General features: G+C 48.9%; 1 protein-coding gene and 1 long non-coding RNA gene across 2 annotated transcripts; one reads left to right on the top strand and one right to left on the bottom strand.

Moving 5' to 3' along the window:
- Window positions 1-591: 591 nt before the first annotated feature.
- RFC2 (replication factor C subunit 2) lies at window positions 592-18,023 on the bottom strand. The gene is made up of 11 exons (XM_031687346.2): window positions 17,884-18,023; window positions 15,575-15,644; window positions 13,556-13,597; window positions 13,119-13,225; window positions 10,692-10,793; window positions 9,549-9,649; window positions 5,863-6,020; window positions 5,584-5,649; window positions 4,047-4,127; window positions 2,774-2,887; window positions 592-1,426 (listed from the first exon to the last, which is right to left on the bottom strand). The coding sequence occupies exons 1-11, from the start codon at window positions 17,988-17,990 to the stop codon at window positions 1,316-1,318; spliced, it is 1,059 nt and encodes a 352-aa protein (XP_031543206.1). The 5' UTR covers window positions 17,991-18,023; the 3' UTR covers window positions 592-1,315.
- Window positions 18,024-18,079: 56 nt separating this feature from the next.
- On the top strand, window positions 18,080-18,683 carry LOC140687131 (uncharacterized). The gene is made up of 2 exons (XR_012061256.1): window positions 18,080-18,336; window positions 18,431-18,683. It is a non-coding gene; the product is annotated as an uncharacterized lncRNA (long non-coding RNA).
- The last annotated feature ends 290 nt before the right edge of the window (window positions 18,684-18,973 follow it).

Below are 18,973 nucleotides of genomic sequence, written 5' to 3'. Positions count from 1 at the left end.
GACCCTGAGGCCCAGAGAGAAGGCAGGGGACAGGAGCTTGGTCCAGAGTCCAGGCCTTGTTCCAGACGCTGCACTGATTCTTTCCACGAGAAGTTAATGCTGCAAGTTAGGAAACCAGAAGAAAAAACACCTACAGCCCAGTGGATGGCCCCTTCTCCCTTCACGCCCTGCAGTCCTGGCCTCACAGTGTGGAGAGGACGGCGCAGGCCTGAGCACAGGTACAGTGGGGCCGGGCGCTGCTCCAGCGGCAGGGGCCCTGCCCCTCCATCACCGGGTGTGAGAAGCTGGCGTCTCACTTGCACAGCAGGCACAACCATCCCTTCACCTCACCCGGATCCCAAAAATAAGACCAAGGAGGTGTGCCAAAGTCTGTGAAAGCTCACCTTGCAGCCTTTGAGGACCTTAATTAACTTTCCCCACCTCTTAATCAAAACCCTAACCCAAAGGGCCCGTTACCCTGGAGCCTTTCCTGTGTCCGTTCAATAACGTGGTCCAGGCACACGTCTAACCCTGCCTGGGACTGGTTTCGGAACAATCTGGGCATGGGGGAGGATGGGGAGTGCGAACACAGAAGAAACAAGACCGGCTGCATGTGGGTAAAATTGTTGCAATGGATGATGAGTATATGAAGTTCACTGTAGCATTCTGTTTTATGTACAATTGATATTTCTTATAATTTTTAAAACAATAGTACCTTGACACCTCCCCCCACCAAAAAAAGAAATTCTACAAGTTAATACAAAGTTCACTGGGAAATTCTAAAGCGAGTACACACGGCTGCACAGAAAAGGTGCCCTGGCGGGCGTTTCCCCTAGCACGTGCTGCTACCACACCACCCTCCTCGGTGATTCTTGCCAAGTCCTTACTGAAGGGCTCACGGCCCTGGTTTTTCTGAGAAATGGGTAAATTACAACCCTGTCCCACCTTTGGAATTGTCTTCTAGGAAAACCGAGGTTAGTTTGTCCAGTCTATTATCAGAGTCACCTTTCTACATAGGATGCTACAGAGACAGGAAGCTAGCTTTCCTTGCAGCCTGCCACTGCCACCCTACTGCCAATAAAACTGTTTGGTTTTATTAGTGAAATGCCAATACACGTACGGATTGGGTGCCTTGCCCTGGAGGTTCTCTGGGGCCTTTCCACGCTGTCGCCACATCATGAGCCCAAGGCTGAGTGCAAACGCTCGCGCAGCAGTGAAGGCCAGGAAGACTCACTCCGGGGCTGGTCCAAGGCAGCGCTCTTCCCAAATCAGAAAGCTGTGACTCCTGTCTGCCAGGGACCAGGCGTCTTGTGACCCAACCGACTGGTTCTCCGCTCTAACTGGCCACTGGGGCCATTGTCTTCTGACACAGCCTGGCCAGGAGCCCTGCCATCTGCAGGAGGGAGTTCACACCTTCTGCTATTTTCATATGAGTGTATCCAATTTCCTGGGGGGGGAAAAAATGTCAAATTTAAATCTGGTTAATAAGTGAGAGAGGAGTTTAATTTTAAAAATCTGAATTATGGTATGCTCAGAATTGATGCAGGGAACTCAAACTCCAGCTTGAAGATGAACTCTAAGAAGTTCAATTTATTTCCTAAAAGGATGCTGAAGTTTCTTTGAAGGGTACTACTAAGAAAATGGAAAAGGGGGGAAAAAAAGGCAGACTGGGAGAAAACAGTTAAAAAACACGTATCTGATAGAGGACTTGCAATCAGAAACACAGAATCCTCAAAACCCAGTAACAAGAACACAAACAACCCAATTTAAAAATGGGGAGATCTGAGCAGACACTTCATCAAAGAAGACACGGACAGCGAACGAGCACCTGAGAAAGTGCTCAACATCACTAGTTATTGCGAAACATGAATTAGAGCCATTAGGAGATACTACCACACAGCACACCTATTAGAATGGCTCAAAAAAGACCACCGCGTGCTGACTAGGGGGTGGGTCGTCTGGAACATCCACACATTGCTGACAGAGAGGCAAATACTGCAGCCACTTTGGAAGACTTTGGCAGCTTCTTATAAAGTTAAACCTAGGCAGACCACTCAGCCAAGCAGTCTCACTCCTGGGAAGTTATGCAAGAGAAATGAAAGTTGGGCTTCACGGTCACAAGAATTCATGCACACAAATGTTTACAGTGGCTCTACTCAGTCACCAAAACCCGGAGACCCAGACGGCTCCCTACTGGTGAACAACAGGGGGATGTCCGCACAAGGGAACCGGACTCCGCAAGGAAAAGGACCCTCCGGCACAGGCGTGGACAAATCTGAGACATGTTACGCCACGTGAGAACCCAGACTCAAAAGGCTCCGTTCTGCCTGATTCCCTTTATATGACCTTCTGGAAAATTCTGTCCCCCAAACATAAAATGGACCAGTGGCCTCCAGGCGCTAGGGAGACGAGCTGACTACAAAGGGGCACGTCAACCTGGGGAGATTACAGAGCTGCCCATACCTTGACTGTAGTGGTCTTTAATGACTGAATGCTTCTGTCAATAGAATGCACCCCCAGAGTAACAGAATTTAAATAGAATTTTACTCTATTTAAATTATACCTCATTTAATCTGACCTTAGAGACAAATACCTAAATACTTCCCTCTGGTGAAGAGTCATCCTAAGGGAAACTAGGTCACTGCCTGGAAGGCTGGGCTTAGACAAGCCCCCAGCCCCCAGGACTGGCCATTTCCTGAGCATCTTCCAGGCGCCTGGCCTGGGAGTAAACCACAGAAAACTGCAGCGCAGCCCGCGTTCTTGAGAAGAGAGGCACTGATGTATTCTCACTGACCTTAATAAACTCCAGTTTCAAGTATTCTGCCATTTGGAAGGTTTTACACACTCGAAAAATGTTGCCGATGATGTCTTCTGGAGAATAGCCAAGATGCCACAGGTGAGCGAGGATCTGCACGAAAGAAAATACAGAGGGGCCGTGTAACTGTGAACAAGGATCCTGGGGGGAAGTGAGGTTAAACCCACCCCGCTCTCAGGCCCATCACACAGCTTGGGGCGGACAGACCATCTGAGGTTGCACAAGTGATTCTGAGAATCAGCCGAACACAGTGGCCTCGCTGGTGGGCCACGCCCTTTACATCCTGCGGGGTGACTGATCTTCCCCGCAGGCAGAGCCATAATGCTGCAAATGTTTTAAACCATACAGCAAGATGGTCCACTACCACACCCTGTAATGTCTTTATCCGAGGCTCTTAGAACTCAGTAGGTGCCCTGGAGTGTCTGCCATGCTCTCTCCCTAGCTGCCACTCACAACACACATCGCTGTACTATTAGCCCTGAACAAATCCTGACCAGGGCAGGGATGACCGCACTGGTCTCAGCCTCCTGCCTTCTCAACCGCAGGCCCAGTTCCAGGCCCCACCCAGCCCCACCCAGCCCAGACCGCAGGGTCTGGAGCCAGCTTTTTTTGTATTGGTGAATTCAGGGGTCAGAGAAGCTGTGTGTGTAACTCAGGTGGCTGCCTTCGGGCCCATGCCTGGGTCTCTGCTCGGTCTCCCTGCCTTGCACTGCAGTTTCACAAGGGTCTAGCCCTGCTCTAAACCCAGTCAACTTCTAGCTTAGTCTGGTGGCAGCAGAAGGGAAACTGGCCAGTGGCCCCAGATCATACCACTGTCATCCGTGTCGACTTGAGGGCCACCTGAACCCCAATGATGCCCACTGGAATCTGCTCCCAGAACCAGGCTCTGGGTCCTGGAATGCCCACTCCCAGGCTCTTCAGGAGGATGGAGGGGGACATCTTCCCTCAACAGAGAGAAAGATGGCTTCTCTAAAAGCAAGGAGTTGGGCTGGTCTTTACTCACGTCTTAGGTGGACAAATTCCTCTTGCAGAGAATATAACAACAGTAGAAAGGCATGACTGAATTCCAGGTCCACTACTTTCAAAAAGTGTGATTCAGAGCAAGGAGTTCAGCCTGTCTGGGTCAGTTTTCTCACCCAATCCTAGCATCATTTAAGAATGAAGTGGGGCACGGCCCCAGGCACAGGGAGCATTCCTCTCCCTGCTGGCGAAGGGAGGGATTCCTCCTGAATCAGGGAGGTGAGGGACCCACCTTGTAGGCCTCGTCGATATCAGCGCTCACGCAGTGCTGGATCATCTCCTTCACCAGCAAGGGGTGGGGCTCGTCACAGACCTGACCAAACCGAAAGAAAGGCCTGTCAGGGGCTGAGGGGCCATCCAGGGAGGAGCCCCAACAGACCCACGTCCAGGCAGCCTATGTAACCGAGGTCTCACTTGCTTTTTGCATTGAGTTCTCTGGAACCAGGTTTGGGGATGCCTCTCTCCCCCAAGAAAGTCATCACCAGATAGAAAGAGTTTGGGGGATGGTACAGCTCAGTGGTAAAGTGTGTGCTTAGCATGCACGAGGCCTGGGTTCAATCCCCAGTACCTCCTCTAAAACAATAAATAAATAAGCAAACCTAATTACCTCTCCCCTACAAAAAAAAAAAAATTGAAAGAAAGAAAGAGTGTGGTGTCGACCTACTGCAGGGAGGAAAAGCCTCTGACACTATCATGACAGATTTCTCAAACACAAGATGAATTAACAAGAGCCGATGAGGAATGTTCGCTCTGGGGCAGCTGTAAAGCCGAGAGTCACCTGTCTTAGATGGATCACGTGCCCAGAACCACTAAACTGGGGGATCTTTGGGGTGAACCTCCCTCCTGGAATAGGAACTGACTTGTCCTGGACGGGCCCCCAGCCTCATGTGAGCAGCCTGCTGGCTGGCAGTGCAGCTCTCCCTGAGCCCCGAGGCTTGCAAGTCCCTCCACTGGCCTGAGATTCAACAGAAGCCTTCTGATCCTCTCAAGAGCACCACACCTGCCCTTGGTCGTCTTTTCTCAGTTCGGTGCTCTGCTCCAGGATGAACGTGACCTTAACTAAGCAAGTTCCTCCTTCCTAAGTGTCCCTGAAAACATGTCCACTGCCAAGGTCTAAATAGGGGCTTTTAACACAGCTTCCTTACCTGCAAACTTGCTAAGAAAGAGCTACGGACTGAACAGCCCTACCTAATTTTTACCCCCAAATAAGGGGGAAATCAGTCTCCAAAACAGCATTTGAATGCTGAGTTGTTAGGATGTGGAGACCAATTTTCAAAAGAACTCTCCTCCTAAGTCCTTTGTCAGTGTGGGAGGGTGAGAATCTTTATCCTCAGGGGATGGCTTTGAAGAGCATCGCTACCTTGGCTCCAGGCGTGGGGAGTGTGGTCAGGGAGGGGCAGGTGCGGCAGGAAAGCCTGCTGAGGGGAAGCACTGTGATCTCAGGCCTGTTTCCTTGGCTGCAAAGTGGTAAGAACATCTGTGTGCAGGGATGTTGTGAGGACCAAACAGGACACACGTGAAAAAACCCGGCACCGGGCCGGACGCATCCACCTCCCCACACTGTGCACGGCCGAGTCCCTCCTGCTCTCGGGAGTGGGGGGAGCAGAAGCAGACAAATGGGAGCAGGACGAGCTCCCCCCGACACCCCCGGGGGTGAACCCCGCAGCGGTGATGTCTGAGCCCTCCTTCCAGCACCGCCCACCCACTCCACTGGCCCCGGCAGACAAACACTGCCCTGCAGACCGTGAGGCCCACACCAGCTTTTGTACCTTGAACACATTCTCACTGTTGATGAAGCCAAACCCCGAGAAAGTAGACTGCAGGTTGTTCAACGCCTGTCGAGGAACAGAGATTCGTCAAGGGTGACTTTCCACCTCTGCCCGCCCCATCTCTCTTCTTGGGCTCCGTGCTGAGCTTCCTTCTCACGAGCCTGCTCTCCATGAGCCCGAGGCCCCGCCATGGGCTGGGTCAGTGCTCCCCTGTGCAGCAGTCACTCCCCTCTCCCCCACAAAACAAGGGGTGCGGCCAGCCAGGACACACGCACGCACCTGCCTCATGTCGCCCTGGGCAGTGAAGATGATGGCCTCCAGGCCGTCGTCCGTGTACTGCACCTTCTCCTTCTCAATGACGTTCAGGAGCCTGGCGAGAATCTGGGCGTCGGTCAGCTTGGTGTAGCGGAGGACCGCGCACCGGGACTGAATGGGCTCTGAGAGACAGGAAGAGGGTCGGGCTCCCTCAGCAAAGGACGGCGTGACCCCATTGATCCTTTAGTCACTAGGAAGCAGCGCACCATCCACAAAGCCCAGCCACACCGGCACCACTCCCCCTACCCAGCAGGCACTCAAGTGTGACTTGGGGATCAGGGCTAAATTTCAAAATATCAACCAATAGAGGCCTCAGCCAGCACTGCCTGGGACAACCTTGGCTAGCCAGTTTCCAGAAGCGGAAAAAATCCTCCAGGACAGAGGAGGCCCACAGGAGTCAGTGCCCACCTAGGTGGGCTCCAGAATCACTGTGAATGCTGTACGCCTGGGCCCAGCCGGGCAGCTCACCACCCCGCCAGTCTGGGGGGAGGATGGGGCGCCTGTGTGGCTTCCTTCAGGTTCCACGGGAGATACTGATGCAGGTGACAGATGAATGCAGAATTCTGGAAACTGTCCGTGACCTTCGGTTCAGACTATGACAGTAGCATCTCTCTGATCTCCAAGCCCCAGCTGGATCTCTCTCTGATACACTCTGTTCTGCTCCCCACTGGCCTTCCTCAAAATGTTCTGTTCCGTCACCTCTGCCTGCCCAGGCAAACCCTTCAACCATCCCCTGACGTCACAGTACATTCCTCTAACCCTTGGACGTAGTCGTCTGCAAACCTCCCATTGCTACTCTCCTAACCCAGGCCTGGCACAATGTCTGCCTCCCCTGGAACAGTTGACCTGTGCTCTCCTGGTGGGCTCTTCCCACTCACGATGTCCTTTCCTCAGCTTCTTCCCACTTAAATCACAACCACTGCTGAAAGCGCCTCTCCAACCCCTGTCCTCATGGAGCTGACTCAGATCGCCCCAGGCTGACAGGACCTCCCCTCCTGTGCCCTCACACACACTTTCAAGGAACATGTTCCTGTTAGTTTATCTGCATTAAAGAAACCAGTCACGTCCCCAGGTGCTGGGGATGCAGTGAATGAGTATTATGACAAGGTCCGGCTCCTGAAGCTTAGGTTTAGCGGAATAGAAGGAGGCATCAACAGGGAAGTTACAACGTCACGGGACAGGGACATGGGAGAGGTTTGTAGGAACGGCTCTGGAGCCCAGCCAGAGGGTGATCAAACCAGGGGAGGTGAGCTTCTCGGTGGAGATGAGTTCTGCGCCGGATCTTTAGGGATGAAGTTGCCTGGCTGGAAAGGCAGAAGGAACAGCACATTCAAAGGCAAGAGTGATGAAAGGGCACAGGGAACTCAGGGACAGCGAGATGCTGCACGGCTGCAGGGCACAGGGCATACGGAGATGAAGCTGTGGTAACAGGACCCTGTGTGCTGGGCTGCTGGGGAGCAGCTGGGCGGGCAACAGGGGACCAGTGAAGGGTTACATGGCGGACTGGCAGGGTGAGACGTGTGCTTAGAAGAACCTGGCAGCCAGCTGGTGACTCAGGTGCAGAAGCTACAGGGCCGCTGCACCAGTGAAGGAGAGAACTGGGAGACCAGACCCAGCGTGAGGAGGGAAGAGTGGGGGTTCGAGACACAGGGCAGGTAGGACGACCTGGGATCTGATTTTGGTGAGAGGTTGGCTGCAGTGGTGAGCAGGAAGAGGAGGACCCGAGACGGCTCAGGGCCTGCTAGCTGGGGGATGTCTCACTCCCTCCCCGGTGTGAGCTCCTGACGGGCGGGGACAGGGCCTTGCACAGCTCTGCAGCCTCCAGGGTGCCCCGGGCACAGGAGACGCCGTGCACAGAAAACGTGCTCAGTGTCTGCAGAAGGGATGAGACTTCTGAGAGCAGCTTTCCTAAGGGCCCATTTCAATTTACCTGAAACCAGGAAGATTCTCTTTAGAACCTTAATTACATATTTGGTTTATCAGCTTAGATGAGAGAGACTGAGTAGATACTGAAGCTCTTACGGAATATATAAACATATATATATAAATGGAATCACCATGCTGTACACCAGAAACTAATACAACATTGTAAATTGACTCTACTTCAATTAAAAAAATTAATAGGAAGAAACTGGAGCTCTTATCTAAAAGTAATTAATATTCAAAGTACTCTAGAAGCTTCCTTTAGTACTTTTCTTTTTTGAGAGGTATCAAAAGCTGAAATCGCAGACTTTAAATATATGTCAGAATAAGGCCGCCCTGGTCTTCCTCAAAGAAATACAGCTCTCCCTTAATGGGTGTAACTCCAGAAGCTAAAGCGAGGTTCAGTCACTGAGGATTTCAAAAATCAACTCTGCAGCAATTTGATCATGAACCATTTCCTCTAAAGCTAAGCAATACATTTCTTCACAGATTTTGTTTATATGTTTCTTCTAGTCCTATAGAAATTAAAAATAATCAGAATGTTGTACATATCAGAAAAATTAATTTCATGAAAAGGGTGGGCCAGAGCTTTCTCCACCAACAACTGTAGTTTCAAATCACTAAACAAAAAGTCATCCATGCACAGCCCTATGCAAAACGCACTTGGGTGGGGGAGTGGGGTCCTCTAAGTATAACACGGCTCCTGCCTCACAGACCTGTCCTAGCACTGGTTAAGGAGACAAGTGACACACACAGCCGTAAATCAGGACCTTTTAGCACAGTTTCCTCCACCGCACTGTGGGTGTCTTGAATGTAGAGAATGTTTCTCATTAGACTGTCTGTTCCACACTAGCCCAGTGCCTGATACCTACTAAGAACAGAGTAAATGTTTATGGGATAGATTCTCAAATACATGTTGAGTATCCGGGGAAGGTACAAGGACAGGAGCCCGCCGAGGCTGGAAACCACAACTTTGTGGGGGCACCGTGGTTGGTACCATGTTTGTCTGGCTGGAGGTGGGGGGAGCCAGATGGCTGAGCTCACACAGGCTGGGGGGTCAGCAGGCAGACATGTGGCAAGGACAGCAGGACAAAAGAGCTGTGAGAAATGTCAGAGAGAGAGAGAGAAGCTGGACTGTGCCCACAGTCTGCACCAGAAAGGGAAGGATGTGAAACCAGCAGGAAGTTGAGACACTGAGGTCGGAGGGCTCACAGCAATGAGGAAGCAGAGACTGCTGGGATGGAGGGAGGGAGGGAGTTGGAAGGACTGACACCAGGTCAGAAAGAGTGGGTCAAGTTTCACAGGGGAGGTAACTCCTGGTAACCACTAAGCCCAGTGTGCAGACAGTGTAGGCCAAGTGCTCAGGACACACAGAAAGTGCAAGAGCATGTGTGCAGAGGGGCCGTGACCGTGACACTGCGCATAGGATACCAAAACATCACATGTGTCAGTGATGTAAGAGTCAGATCAACCTGAGGTTCCAGTCCCAGCTCTTCCACTTGCTGTGTGACTTTGGGCAAACCACTAAACCTCTCTGAGCTCCACTTTTTCCCATCTCTAATGTGAAGCTAATAATACCTCCACATAGAATTATGTAAGATTAAATGAAGAAGTAGGTTATACAGTGCTTGGCCCACGGCAGGTGATCAAAAAGCCCATTCTCTCTGCTGCTAAAGAGCCAACGTGAGTGCCAAGTGGACCCCAAACCACATAGAGCTGATCTTTACCTATGATTTTATCTGAAGCATTACAAGCAAGAGCAAAGCGGGTCGTTTTGGAGTAGATTTCCATGGTTCTCCTCAAGGCTTGCTGGGCTCCGTCAGTCATGCTGAGAAGAAAAACACAAGGGGCAGTTTACAGCTGGGACCCAAGGCCACTGGCCACAAATCCCTCCCTACAGACCCTGGGAACCCTGCGCTCCTGACTGAGCATGCTCAGTCTCTCTCTGGGACCCTGTGTGGGTCTCACACAGTCACAGAGCAGAGGCGCTGCAAACAGGCTGCCTGGGGGTTCACCTCGAAGTTCCTTCATCAGCTCATGTGGGACCTTAGGCAAATTATCTGAGTCTCAATGTCATCACCTGTTACAGCAATTAAATCAAATAATAACATGTAAAGTTCATAGCAGAGCACCTGCAATAATGTAAACCCTTACCTGTAAATGCCAAGTAAAGGTAGCTGCTATTTCGGCTGTAAATAACCTTACAGTAAAATGGTCACGGTGCATCCCCACTATGGGACAGAATACTGCAATTAAAAACTACATTCCCCAAAAAACCTATGCTCACAAAAAGACTGTAATAACGTGGAACTCTGCTTTTTATGTTAAAAGGGAAAACCAGGATACAAAAATTGTAATTATTATCATCTCAACTACATAACATGCACAGTGTAGAAAAACAGGAGATGAAATAAAGCAAGACATTTCTCATATCTTCTAGAATTTCTTCAAAGAACATGGATTACTGTTATTTTTCTAAATGTCATTTAACATTTTTTTCATTTAGACCGGTAATGATTGCACAACACTGTGAACACACTAAACGCCACTGAGTGGTGCACTTTGAAATGGTCGAAATGGTGAATTTCCTGTTAGGTGTATTTCACCACAATTAAAAATATGGATCATTTAAATGATGTACGTGAATGATGCTGGAAGAAACACATTAACCAACCGTCTTAGACAAATGTTTCGAAGCTGCTCAATTAAGATCAGGTCTAAGGCTCAGGCCCATATTACATCGCTTTTAAAGTTGAGATAAGCAAATGCACCACAAAAGGCCAAAGGTGAGAGCTTCTCCTCCTGATTTAATGAAGCCAGATAAGAAATATGGAGATCAAGGTCAAAATACGCCCGGCAAAGCGCTCTACCTGTCTGCTTCGTCCAGGATGATGATCTTGTGCCGCCCTCTGGGAAGGGTGACTTTCTGTTGGGCAAACATTTTGATTTTGTTCCTCACAACATCAATGCCCCTGAAATAATGAGCCACAATGTTATTGCCACCTTCTGAGACCAATTCAGTTACCTCCATGGGGGACTCTTAACTCTCAGGACACCATTACAAGGACCCAATTCTAACAATTTATAAGAATTGACATTTCATTACTTTTATTCCTTCTTGCAGGTCCTAAGAAGAACAAAGGAAAAAGTATACTTACTTTTTAAAAATAGAATGAAAACTCATTTTATCTTGCTGTCCTCATATGGGTCCACTGGACCCTTTTATAATCTAAGATAGATTTTTGGGGTCAGTAATCTTATGCTTCCTGTATCTTGAAATGTTTGCTATTTCATCATCCTAGTAATTATTTCATCATTACTTATCAATTATTCCCAACTATGCTAAAAAAAAAAGATTAAAATGGTAAGAAAAATGAAAGAATGATGGAATTGCTTAGAACAATGCAATATTAGGGGGAAAAAATTACTATTGCCTCATTCTTCAGTATTTTATTGTGTTGCTTGAGGCACATCATCTTTCTAGAAGATATAAAAGAGGTTCAGATACACCATCGTAAAGCTTTGGCTGACCATAGCTGAAAATTCAAAATTATTCATTTTCCATCCATAATGTCAAAGAGAAAGAATGACAGAGAAAGATGTTCCATAATTGTTAAGAGAGTCAGGAAATGAAGCAGAGAAACAGCAGGACTCAGACTATGAGTCCTCAGATGCCAAAATCCTCAATTAATTTTCTCAAACTTAAGGACCAAGGAATGAACAACATATTTCTAAGGACAAAAACTAAACATATTTTCATCCAGTTAGTCACTCAACAGGAAGGACTTTGTTTCCCAACGTCTTAGAAGAACTTGAACCACCCCATTTTGCTACAAGAACATGTGACAGCGTTCTTTCGTCTCTGATGACGTTTGTACCACGTTTACAGGGGAGTACAGTTTGTAAGAGATCAAAGGCTGAAGGCAGGTGTGTATAATAAAGTGACTAGAAGGAAACAGATGATAAAGAAATGAAAAAAAGCCACTGAACTGATCACTGGAATAAATCTGAAACTGAAAAGATTTTGCAGTTATGGGCCATTCTCTCTTCAACAAAATTAAGAGCCACCGAAGTTTTTAAAAGTAGTGTTTGATGATACAAGGGTGAGAAGAATAAGAGAGAATGATAAGCCAGAACCTATTCGTATTTGCTATCTGGAATTGGTATTTACAAAATGGTTCGCCTGCAGGCTTGCTCATGACAGCCGATGAGTAGTGAGCAGCATTCACAGAACACTGCCCGTTCCAGGTACACACAGACCGTCAAAACCAGGAAAATGCTGCAGACTGGAGGAGAGCATCCTCAGGGAATAACCAAAGGTAGGCTGTGCAGACATTTCATTCAACAGGTCCTCATTTCATCATCCTCGACTATCCCTCATCTAAAAAGTAACCCAGCACCCCACCTCCATCAGGATGGTTACTGACAACAGGAAATCACCAGTGTTGGTGAGGATGTGGAGAAAAGGGAACCCTGTGCATTGTTGATGGGACTCTAGAACAAAGTAGCCACTGTGGAAAACAGTATGGCACTTCCTCAAAAAACTAAACAGAATTACCAAATAACCCAGCAATTCCATTTCTGAGTATATATCTAAAAGAACTGAAAGCTGGGTCTCAGGAACACCTCAGCCCTGTTCATAGCAGCATTATTCCCAATTCCTAATAACCAGAAGATGAAAGCAACCCCAGCAGCCATTGACAGATGCATGGATAGGCAAACGTGAGTAGAGTATATACTACTCAGCCTTGAAAAGGAAGGTCATTCTGTCACATGCTACAACATGGATGAACCTGAAATATGAGTGAAATAAGCCAGTCACAGAAGGACTAATACAGGATGGTTCCACACGTATGAGGTTCCTAGAGCAGTCAGTTCTTAGAGACAGAAAGTCACATGGGGAGGGGAGTGGGAGCAGTTGTTTAATGGGTGTAGAATTTCAGTTTGGGAAGATGAAAATAGTTCCGGTGAATGTACCGAACACCACTGCGCAACTGTACACTTAAAGATGGTTAAGATGGTAAAGTTTATGTGATGTGTATTTTAGCACAATTAAAAATAATTTTTAAAATCTCCATTAAAAAAATAAGCCAAAAAAATTAAACCAGTAAGTCAAGTGCTTCTGATGCCCCATAGACAAGCCAGCAATTCTCACTCTCTCACAAGAAAGACTGAAGGAAAAAACAAAGCCAGCAAGACAAGCTCTAAGCGCAGGGGAGACCTGAAAACAGGCTGTTTCCATGACAACTCAAAATGTAAAACACCTGCCACCCTTCAGTTCTAACTCTCAGGCGTACCTGTCATTTGAGGCATTGAGCTCCAAAACGGCATCCTTGAGTGCTGGGCCCAGCAGGGCTCGTGCCAAACACAGGATGCTTGTAGTTTTGCCGGTTCCTGGGGGGCCCTAGGAACGAGGTCTCCGGTAAGTGCTTCACGCCAACAGAATGAACCTAACTGGAGCACCCAGTCTACTGCTCACACTGCACTCACCCCTGCCTCAAACCCTCTCAACCTGACCCCAACCCACAGCACACACCTACTCCATAGAAAAACCAAGCCGCAGGCCTCCCAACCAACCGGAGGGAAGTATTTCCCTTTGCCGTAGGGGAATGGCGAAGGTTCCGGTGATAATGGGCCTCTCTGAGGAGGAAGCTCTGTACCCAAGAAAGCACTTAAGAGGCAGCGAAAATGAGACCTCAAGACGTCCAACACGGCGGGAGGACCGAGTACTCACAGCAATGATGATGTTGGGCACATTCCCTTCTCTTGCAAAGACCTGAAGGAGGAAATGCTCATTAAACCTGGTTCACCTGCAAACTTGAGGGACCAAGTCTCCCTAGCCATGGAGACTCGTGTAGTGAATACAGCTACTAACTGCTCCATATGGACACCCCATGGAACGCTCACCTTGGCACATCCAAACCTGAATAAATCTCTTCCCCCTCAAACCTCAGTCCCCCCATGCTTCCCCTTCCATGGACTGGCAAAGCCATGGAACCTGGAGGCCACTGTCATCCTTGACTGGCCTCCTCCCTCACTTGACACAGCCCTCAATTACAAAGGCTTGGTCGCTCTTTCTCCTTTATCTGGAGTCCATTTCCTCCCTTCAGCCCCATGGCCACTTCCTCAGCCCATTACTTCTTGCCTGGATTGCTTTCAACGGGCCCTTAGCGGGTCTCCTTGCCTCTAACCCTGTCCCCCTCCAATCCATTCCCCATCCTGTAACCACAACCAATTTTCTAAAATACACATCTCCTGGAACACTTTTACCTGACTGAAACTCCTGGATGGCTCCTCACCACCCTCATCATGAAGCCCAAACCCTTAAACCTGGCTCAGAAGGCCCCGCCCAGTCTGGATCCTGCCCCTCACCAGCCCACTCCTCACACGGCCCCATACACGTGCTCTGCAGCCTTGTTGTTCGGTGGGCTCCAGGACCAGCAGCACAGGTACCCTGGGGAGGTGGTCAGAAATGCAGGCTCTCTGGCCCTGACCCAGAACTATGGATCGGAATCTGCATTTTGACAGCGTCCCCAAGCTATTCGTAGGCCATTCATGTTGGGAAAGCTCTACTCTGTATTCCAATCAGATGGCATTTTTTCCCCCTAGAATAAGCCAAACTCTCTCACCTCTGGGCCTTTGCACATGCTATTCCTACTTCTCCTCTCTCTACCCTCTACCTCCCAAGTCTGGCTACTCCCACTCACTTAGCTTTGGTGTCACTTCTTCCACTTGGGAATTAAAATACCGTAAGCAGGTTAACTCTTCCCTGAACTCTCACGTGCTCCCACAGCACCCTGTGCCTCCTCCAGCAGGGTGCTTATCACATGGCCTGCTGACTTAATGCTGCCCCCATTAGGCTGTAAATCCCATGCAGACCTGGGATCAGGTCTATTCTGTTCATCATTATATCAACAATTCCTAACACTGCATCATATCTGGCCCAGAGAAGATACTCAAGTATTTGCAAAATGAACACATCTGTAAAATAAATAAATACCATGACAGCTATTGAAGTCTAAGCCACGATTACTACAGAGACTGTCTCTGCCATGTTTCCAATAGCTGGGCTTCTAGATCCTGCCTAAAGGCCTCTAGGGCTAGGAGTCCACAGCTTGCCCTACTGCTGAACATTTCTGCTTCTCCCCGGGTCATGTCATCCTGAAGTCTGCTGCCTTGTCACTCAGTACCTTTATTTTTTGATTTATTTACTTTAATGGTGGTACTGTGGATTGAACCCAGGACCTGGTGCGTGCATGTGCTCTACCACTGAGCTATACGCACCCCTGTCACTCAGTCCCTTTAGGCAGGGATTGGCAACTATGGCAGAGGGGAAGATAGGGGGAGAGGGGGACATCCAGCCTGAGGCCTGTTTTTATAAGCCCCTTCACTAAGAATGGTTTTCACATTTTAAAAGGGTTGTTTAAAAAATAAACCAAGAATATTTGACAAAGACTTTATATGGTTTGCAAAGCCTAAAATATCTAATCATCGGCATTTACAGAAAAAGTTTGCCACCCTGCCCTTGAAGAATGCAAAACAAGTCTGAGAAACAAAACAAGTCAGCCAGCCCTTCAAACACCTGAAATTATCCACCATGGCTTCTGGTCATCTCCAAACTGAATGTCTCCCAGTTCTTCTGGATTCATGGCTCACCCTCACCTCACTACCTGGGCTGTCTTCCTCCAAATGCCTCGAGCTTATCAAAGCCACAACAATGTGATGTAAGATGATGTTTTAAAACCTCACTCACCTCCAGCCTGCTGACGGTATCTTCATTCCCAACAATTTCATTCAGCTTCACTGGTCTATATTTTTCAACCCTGTTTTTAAGAAAATGCATAAAGATGTTGACAAGGCTATTTTCAACCCAGTCAAAAGAAAGCACAAAAGGGCCACCCTGGAAGCTTTGTCAGAAGCTGATATATATTCAATAGAAATATACCAAATGGTCACAGGTTTTAAATTTAAAGAGGTACCTAAGTGCCATTTGAAAAGTCAAGTGCATGAGAATTAGGCAGCAAAGGCGTCAAACCCGCCACAGCAGAGACACCTGTTGGTGCTGGAGAAGGGCCAGAGCAGGCCATCTGGAGCACTGCGACACTGCACAGCAACACGGTCTGCCCGTCACAACAGAGGTCCAGTGCACGCAGCACTGACATTATTTGATCCGACACATATGGATGCAACCGAGCCCCTTTCTCATCCAGTGTCTGCAGACTTGTGCCAGGTGCCCAGCAGGGCTGGCTAGACAGAAACTGCAGGCCTAGCCTGTGATCCTATTAGGCTGTGTAGACTGGACAGGTTCGTGGCCTATTTAAACCAATACTTCTCTCTTTCAGTTAATAAGCAAGATATGCTATGAGAGAAACGACTTTCTTTGGCTCTGAGAATAGAAGTGGAAGTAGATTTGCAATGATCTGACCATCAGGACTTCCTCTGTCCTTTACTATAGTCCCTGATTTAGCTTTAGCTTGTACCCCCTACAGGTACTGGTTTTGCTCCAAAAGCAGCTGTATGCAAAGAAGCTTGTTCAACACACACTTCAGAAAATAAAGACAGCTCCCCTCCAAGATCAGTGGATGGAGCATGCTTGCTGCTACTCATTTATTCTTCATACTCAGGCCCTTGCAGGTACCTAGCACTGTGTAAGGAGTTAGAAATCTCAGCAGGAGGAAAGGAGAAGGTACAGAGATGAGCAAGACATTGTTATTGCTCTAAAGGGCTTTCCTATTAGCAGGGAGATAGAGCTTACCAAATCCTACTACAAAGCTAAACTACTTACATTAAACCAGGGGCTGCAGAAGCCCAGAGGAGAGAGGGAATCATTACCTGGGAAATTAAGGAGCAGAAATTTGAGCTGGACTTTGAACAAGGCAAACATACTCCTCCTTCAGGGCCTTCATAGCTGCTCCCCCTGCCTAAAAGCTCTCTCCACATGGGCACGTGGCTTACTTAGGTCTTTACTCAAACATCATCTCATTAGCGGCCCTCCCTAACCACCATAGCATCTCTCACCATCAGATATACTATACATCTGCTTTTTATTTTTTACTGGTCTTTCTCTATCAAATGTAAGCTCCACGACAACTGAGTTTGTTCCGTATACTGAGGTATCCTGAGCATCTAGAGTAGAGTTGTGCATGAAAATTATAATGCAAATCACATTATGTGATTTTAAACTTTCTGGTAGCCACATTTCAAAAGGTAAAAAGAAAAAGTTAATTTTACCAATGTAATTTATAGAACTCAATATGTTAAAAATATAATTTTCAACATGTCATCAATATAAAAGTTACTAATGGGATTTTTTTAACTAAGTCCTGGAAATCTGGTATATACTGTACACTTAACAGCTCATCTCAGTCCGGACTAACATCATTTCTAGCCCTCAATAAATTCATGTGCCTGGTGGCTGGGGGCTGGACAGCGCAGCTACAGATATTCCAATAAGCTACACTGCCGTTCTTTTAGGTATCTGCTCTCTCCAAGAAGAGGGGTGGGCTGAAGAGAGGAATACACAGCGGGCAGGGAGTAAACCATTACCACGCCCAGTGGAGAGTTTTGAGAGGTGCGCACAGGGCGTGAGACCCGAGCAGAGAGCACGCCAACACACCTGTGCCTTCCCAAGTCACCATTTCCTCCCAGCTACCCAAGATGCTACTAGTTAAAGTGAGCAAGCCACGGGTGCCTTCTGCACACCATCCCGATTCTGAACCTGCGTCTGAAACTTGGCGCCAAGTAACCATCAGAATCTCCGCTGGCACAGCGCCTGGTGCAGAGTGGGTGGTCGTAGGGGGCGGCTATTTTCACAATTATCTTAGTTCTGACCAAGACCCTGCTTCCAGCGTTCAGACTGGCCACTCCACCCCAGGTGGGCTCAGCGAGACCACATCCCTTGACTTCTTCAAATAATAATCTACTCGACACCACCCCAGGGCCTGCTGCTCTGCTCCGGTGCTCCCCAAATGAGCTCCCGCCCCCGGATTCCCCCGAGACACGGCCCGCCACTCGCCCACCCACATGTCCAGAGCACCCATCATTGATGGCATGGGCCCTCACCACGGCAGCTCGTAGTGGCTGGCGCTGCCGGGAGCCTTGCTGGAGGCTGAGGCAGGGTCTTGGGCCCCGCGCTCTGCGGCTCCACTGCCACTCTCCTGCGCCTCCATATTCCCGCCGCCTCTTCCCGCCTCCCGAGGCCCCGCCCCCTAACGCCATCACGCAGGCTCCACCCCTAGTTCCCGAGGGTCGCCGGGCGCGAGCGGAAGCCTTGCGGCCGTCCCTTTCCGCGACTGCGCAGAGAGCACCGGCCTGGAGGGGGCGCCCGTTGCTAGAGGCTGCAGTTGCTATGGGAGACCTGGCGTCCGACCTGGTGAGTGCCAGGAGGGCTAGACCCGACCGCACCATCTTCCAAGAAGCCTTGTCTCTCTAAGAAGGGACGTTCGGAGGTTTTCGTCTGTGTGATTTGTCTGGGAGGCCTTCGCCGCGTGGCCTGTCGGGAACCGCTGCGCTCAGGTGGGGCGGCGCTCCCGGCAGGCCTGGCAGGGTAGGATCATCCTGCCTGATGCAGGGAGGAGACGGGGCCTGTGGGCATTCCTCTCAAATGCAGGACCCGGGAGCGGACACGGACGGGGACTGAAGTCCTGCAGTCCTGGGCGGCAGAAGGCCGGAGCCGACGTCGGGGACCTGCCAGTGCCCAGTTTTTCCGATTGCTCAGAATGTCCCCATGCGTAACACCAGCTCCCATTGGGTGGGCTCCCATTGGGTGCAACCTGGAAATTCTCACAATGCTGCCAAATGGAGGAAACTGACCCTCCATGAGATGTGACTCAGTTTCATTCCAGATAAATAGGTATTGCATATTCACAAGTGTCTTGAGCGTTCTTTTGGGCTGGTTTTCTACTGTTGAACTAATCATTCCTCCCACAGACTAATTGTCATAATAGTAACAAATAATAAAAATAATGAATAGTGATTGTATTTACTATACTATGCCCTAGACCCGAGGTGGATACTCATTAACCTCATTTTAAGATGAAGAAATGGGCTTGAGGATGAATAAATAATTTGTCCATTGTCATTTGAGTTGTAAGCGGTGAAGCCAGGATTCATTACCCACCATGTTGCCAAAACAGTTCATATAAAATTCTGT

Source organism: Vicugna pacos, chromosome 18 (assembly GCF_048564905.1).
Source record: "Vicugna pacos chromosome 18, VicPac4, whole genome shotgun sequence".
Taxonomy (NCBI): domain Eukaryota; kingdom Metazoa; phylum Chordata; class Mammalia; order Artiodactyla; family Camelidae; genus Vicugna; species Vicugna pacos.
Note: the sequence above shows the minus strand (reverse complement) of the source record. Positions and strands in the feature narration are given on the sequence as shown.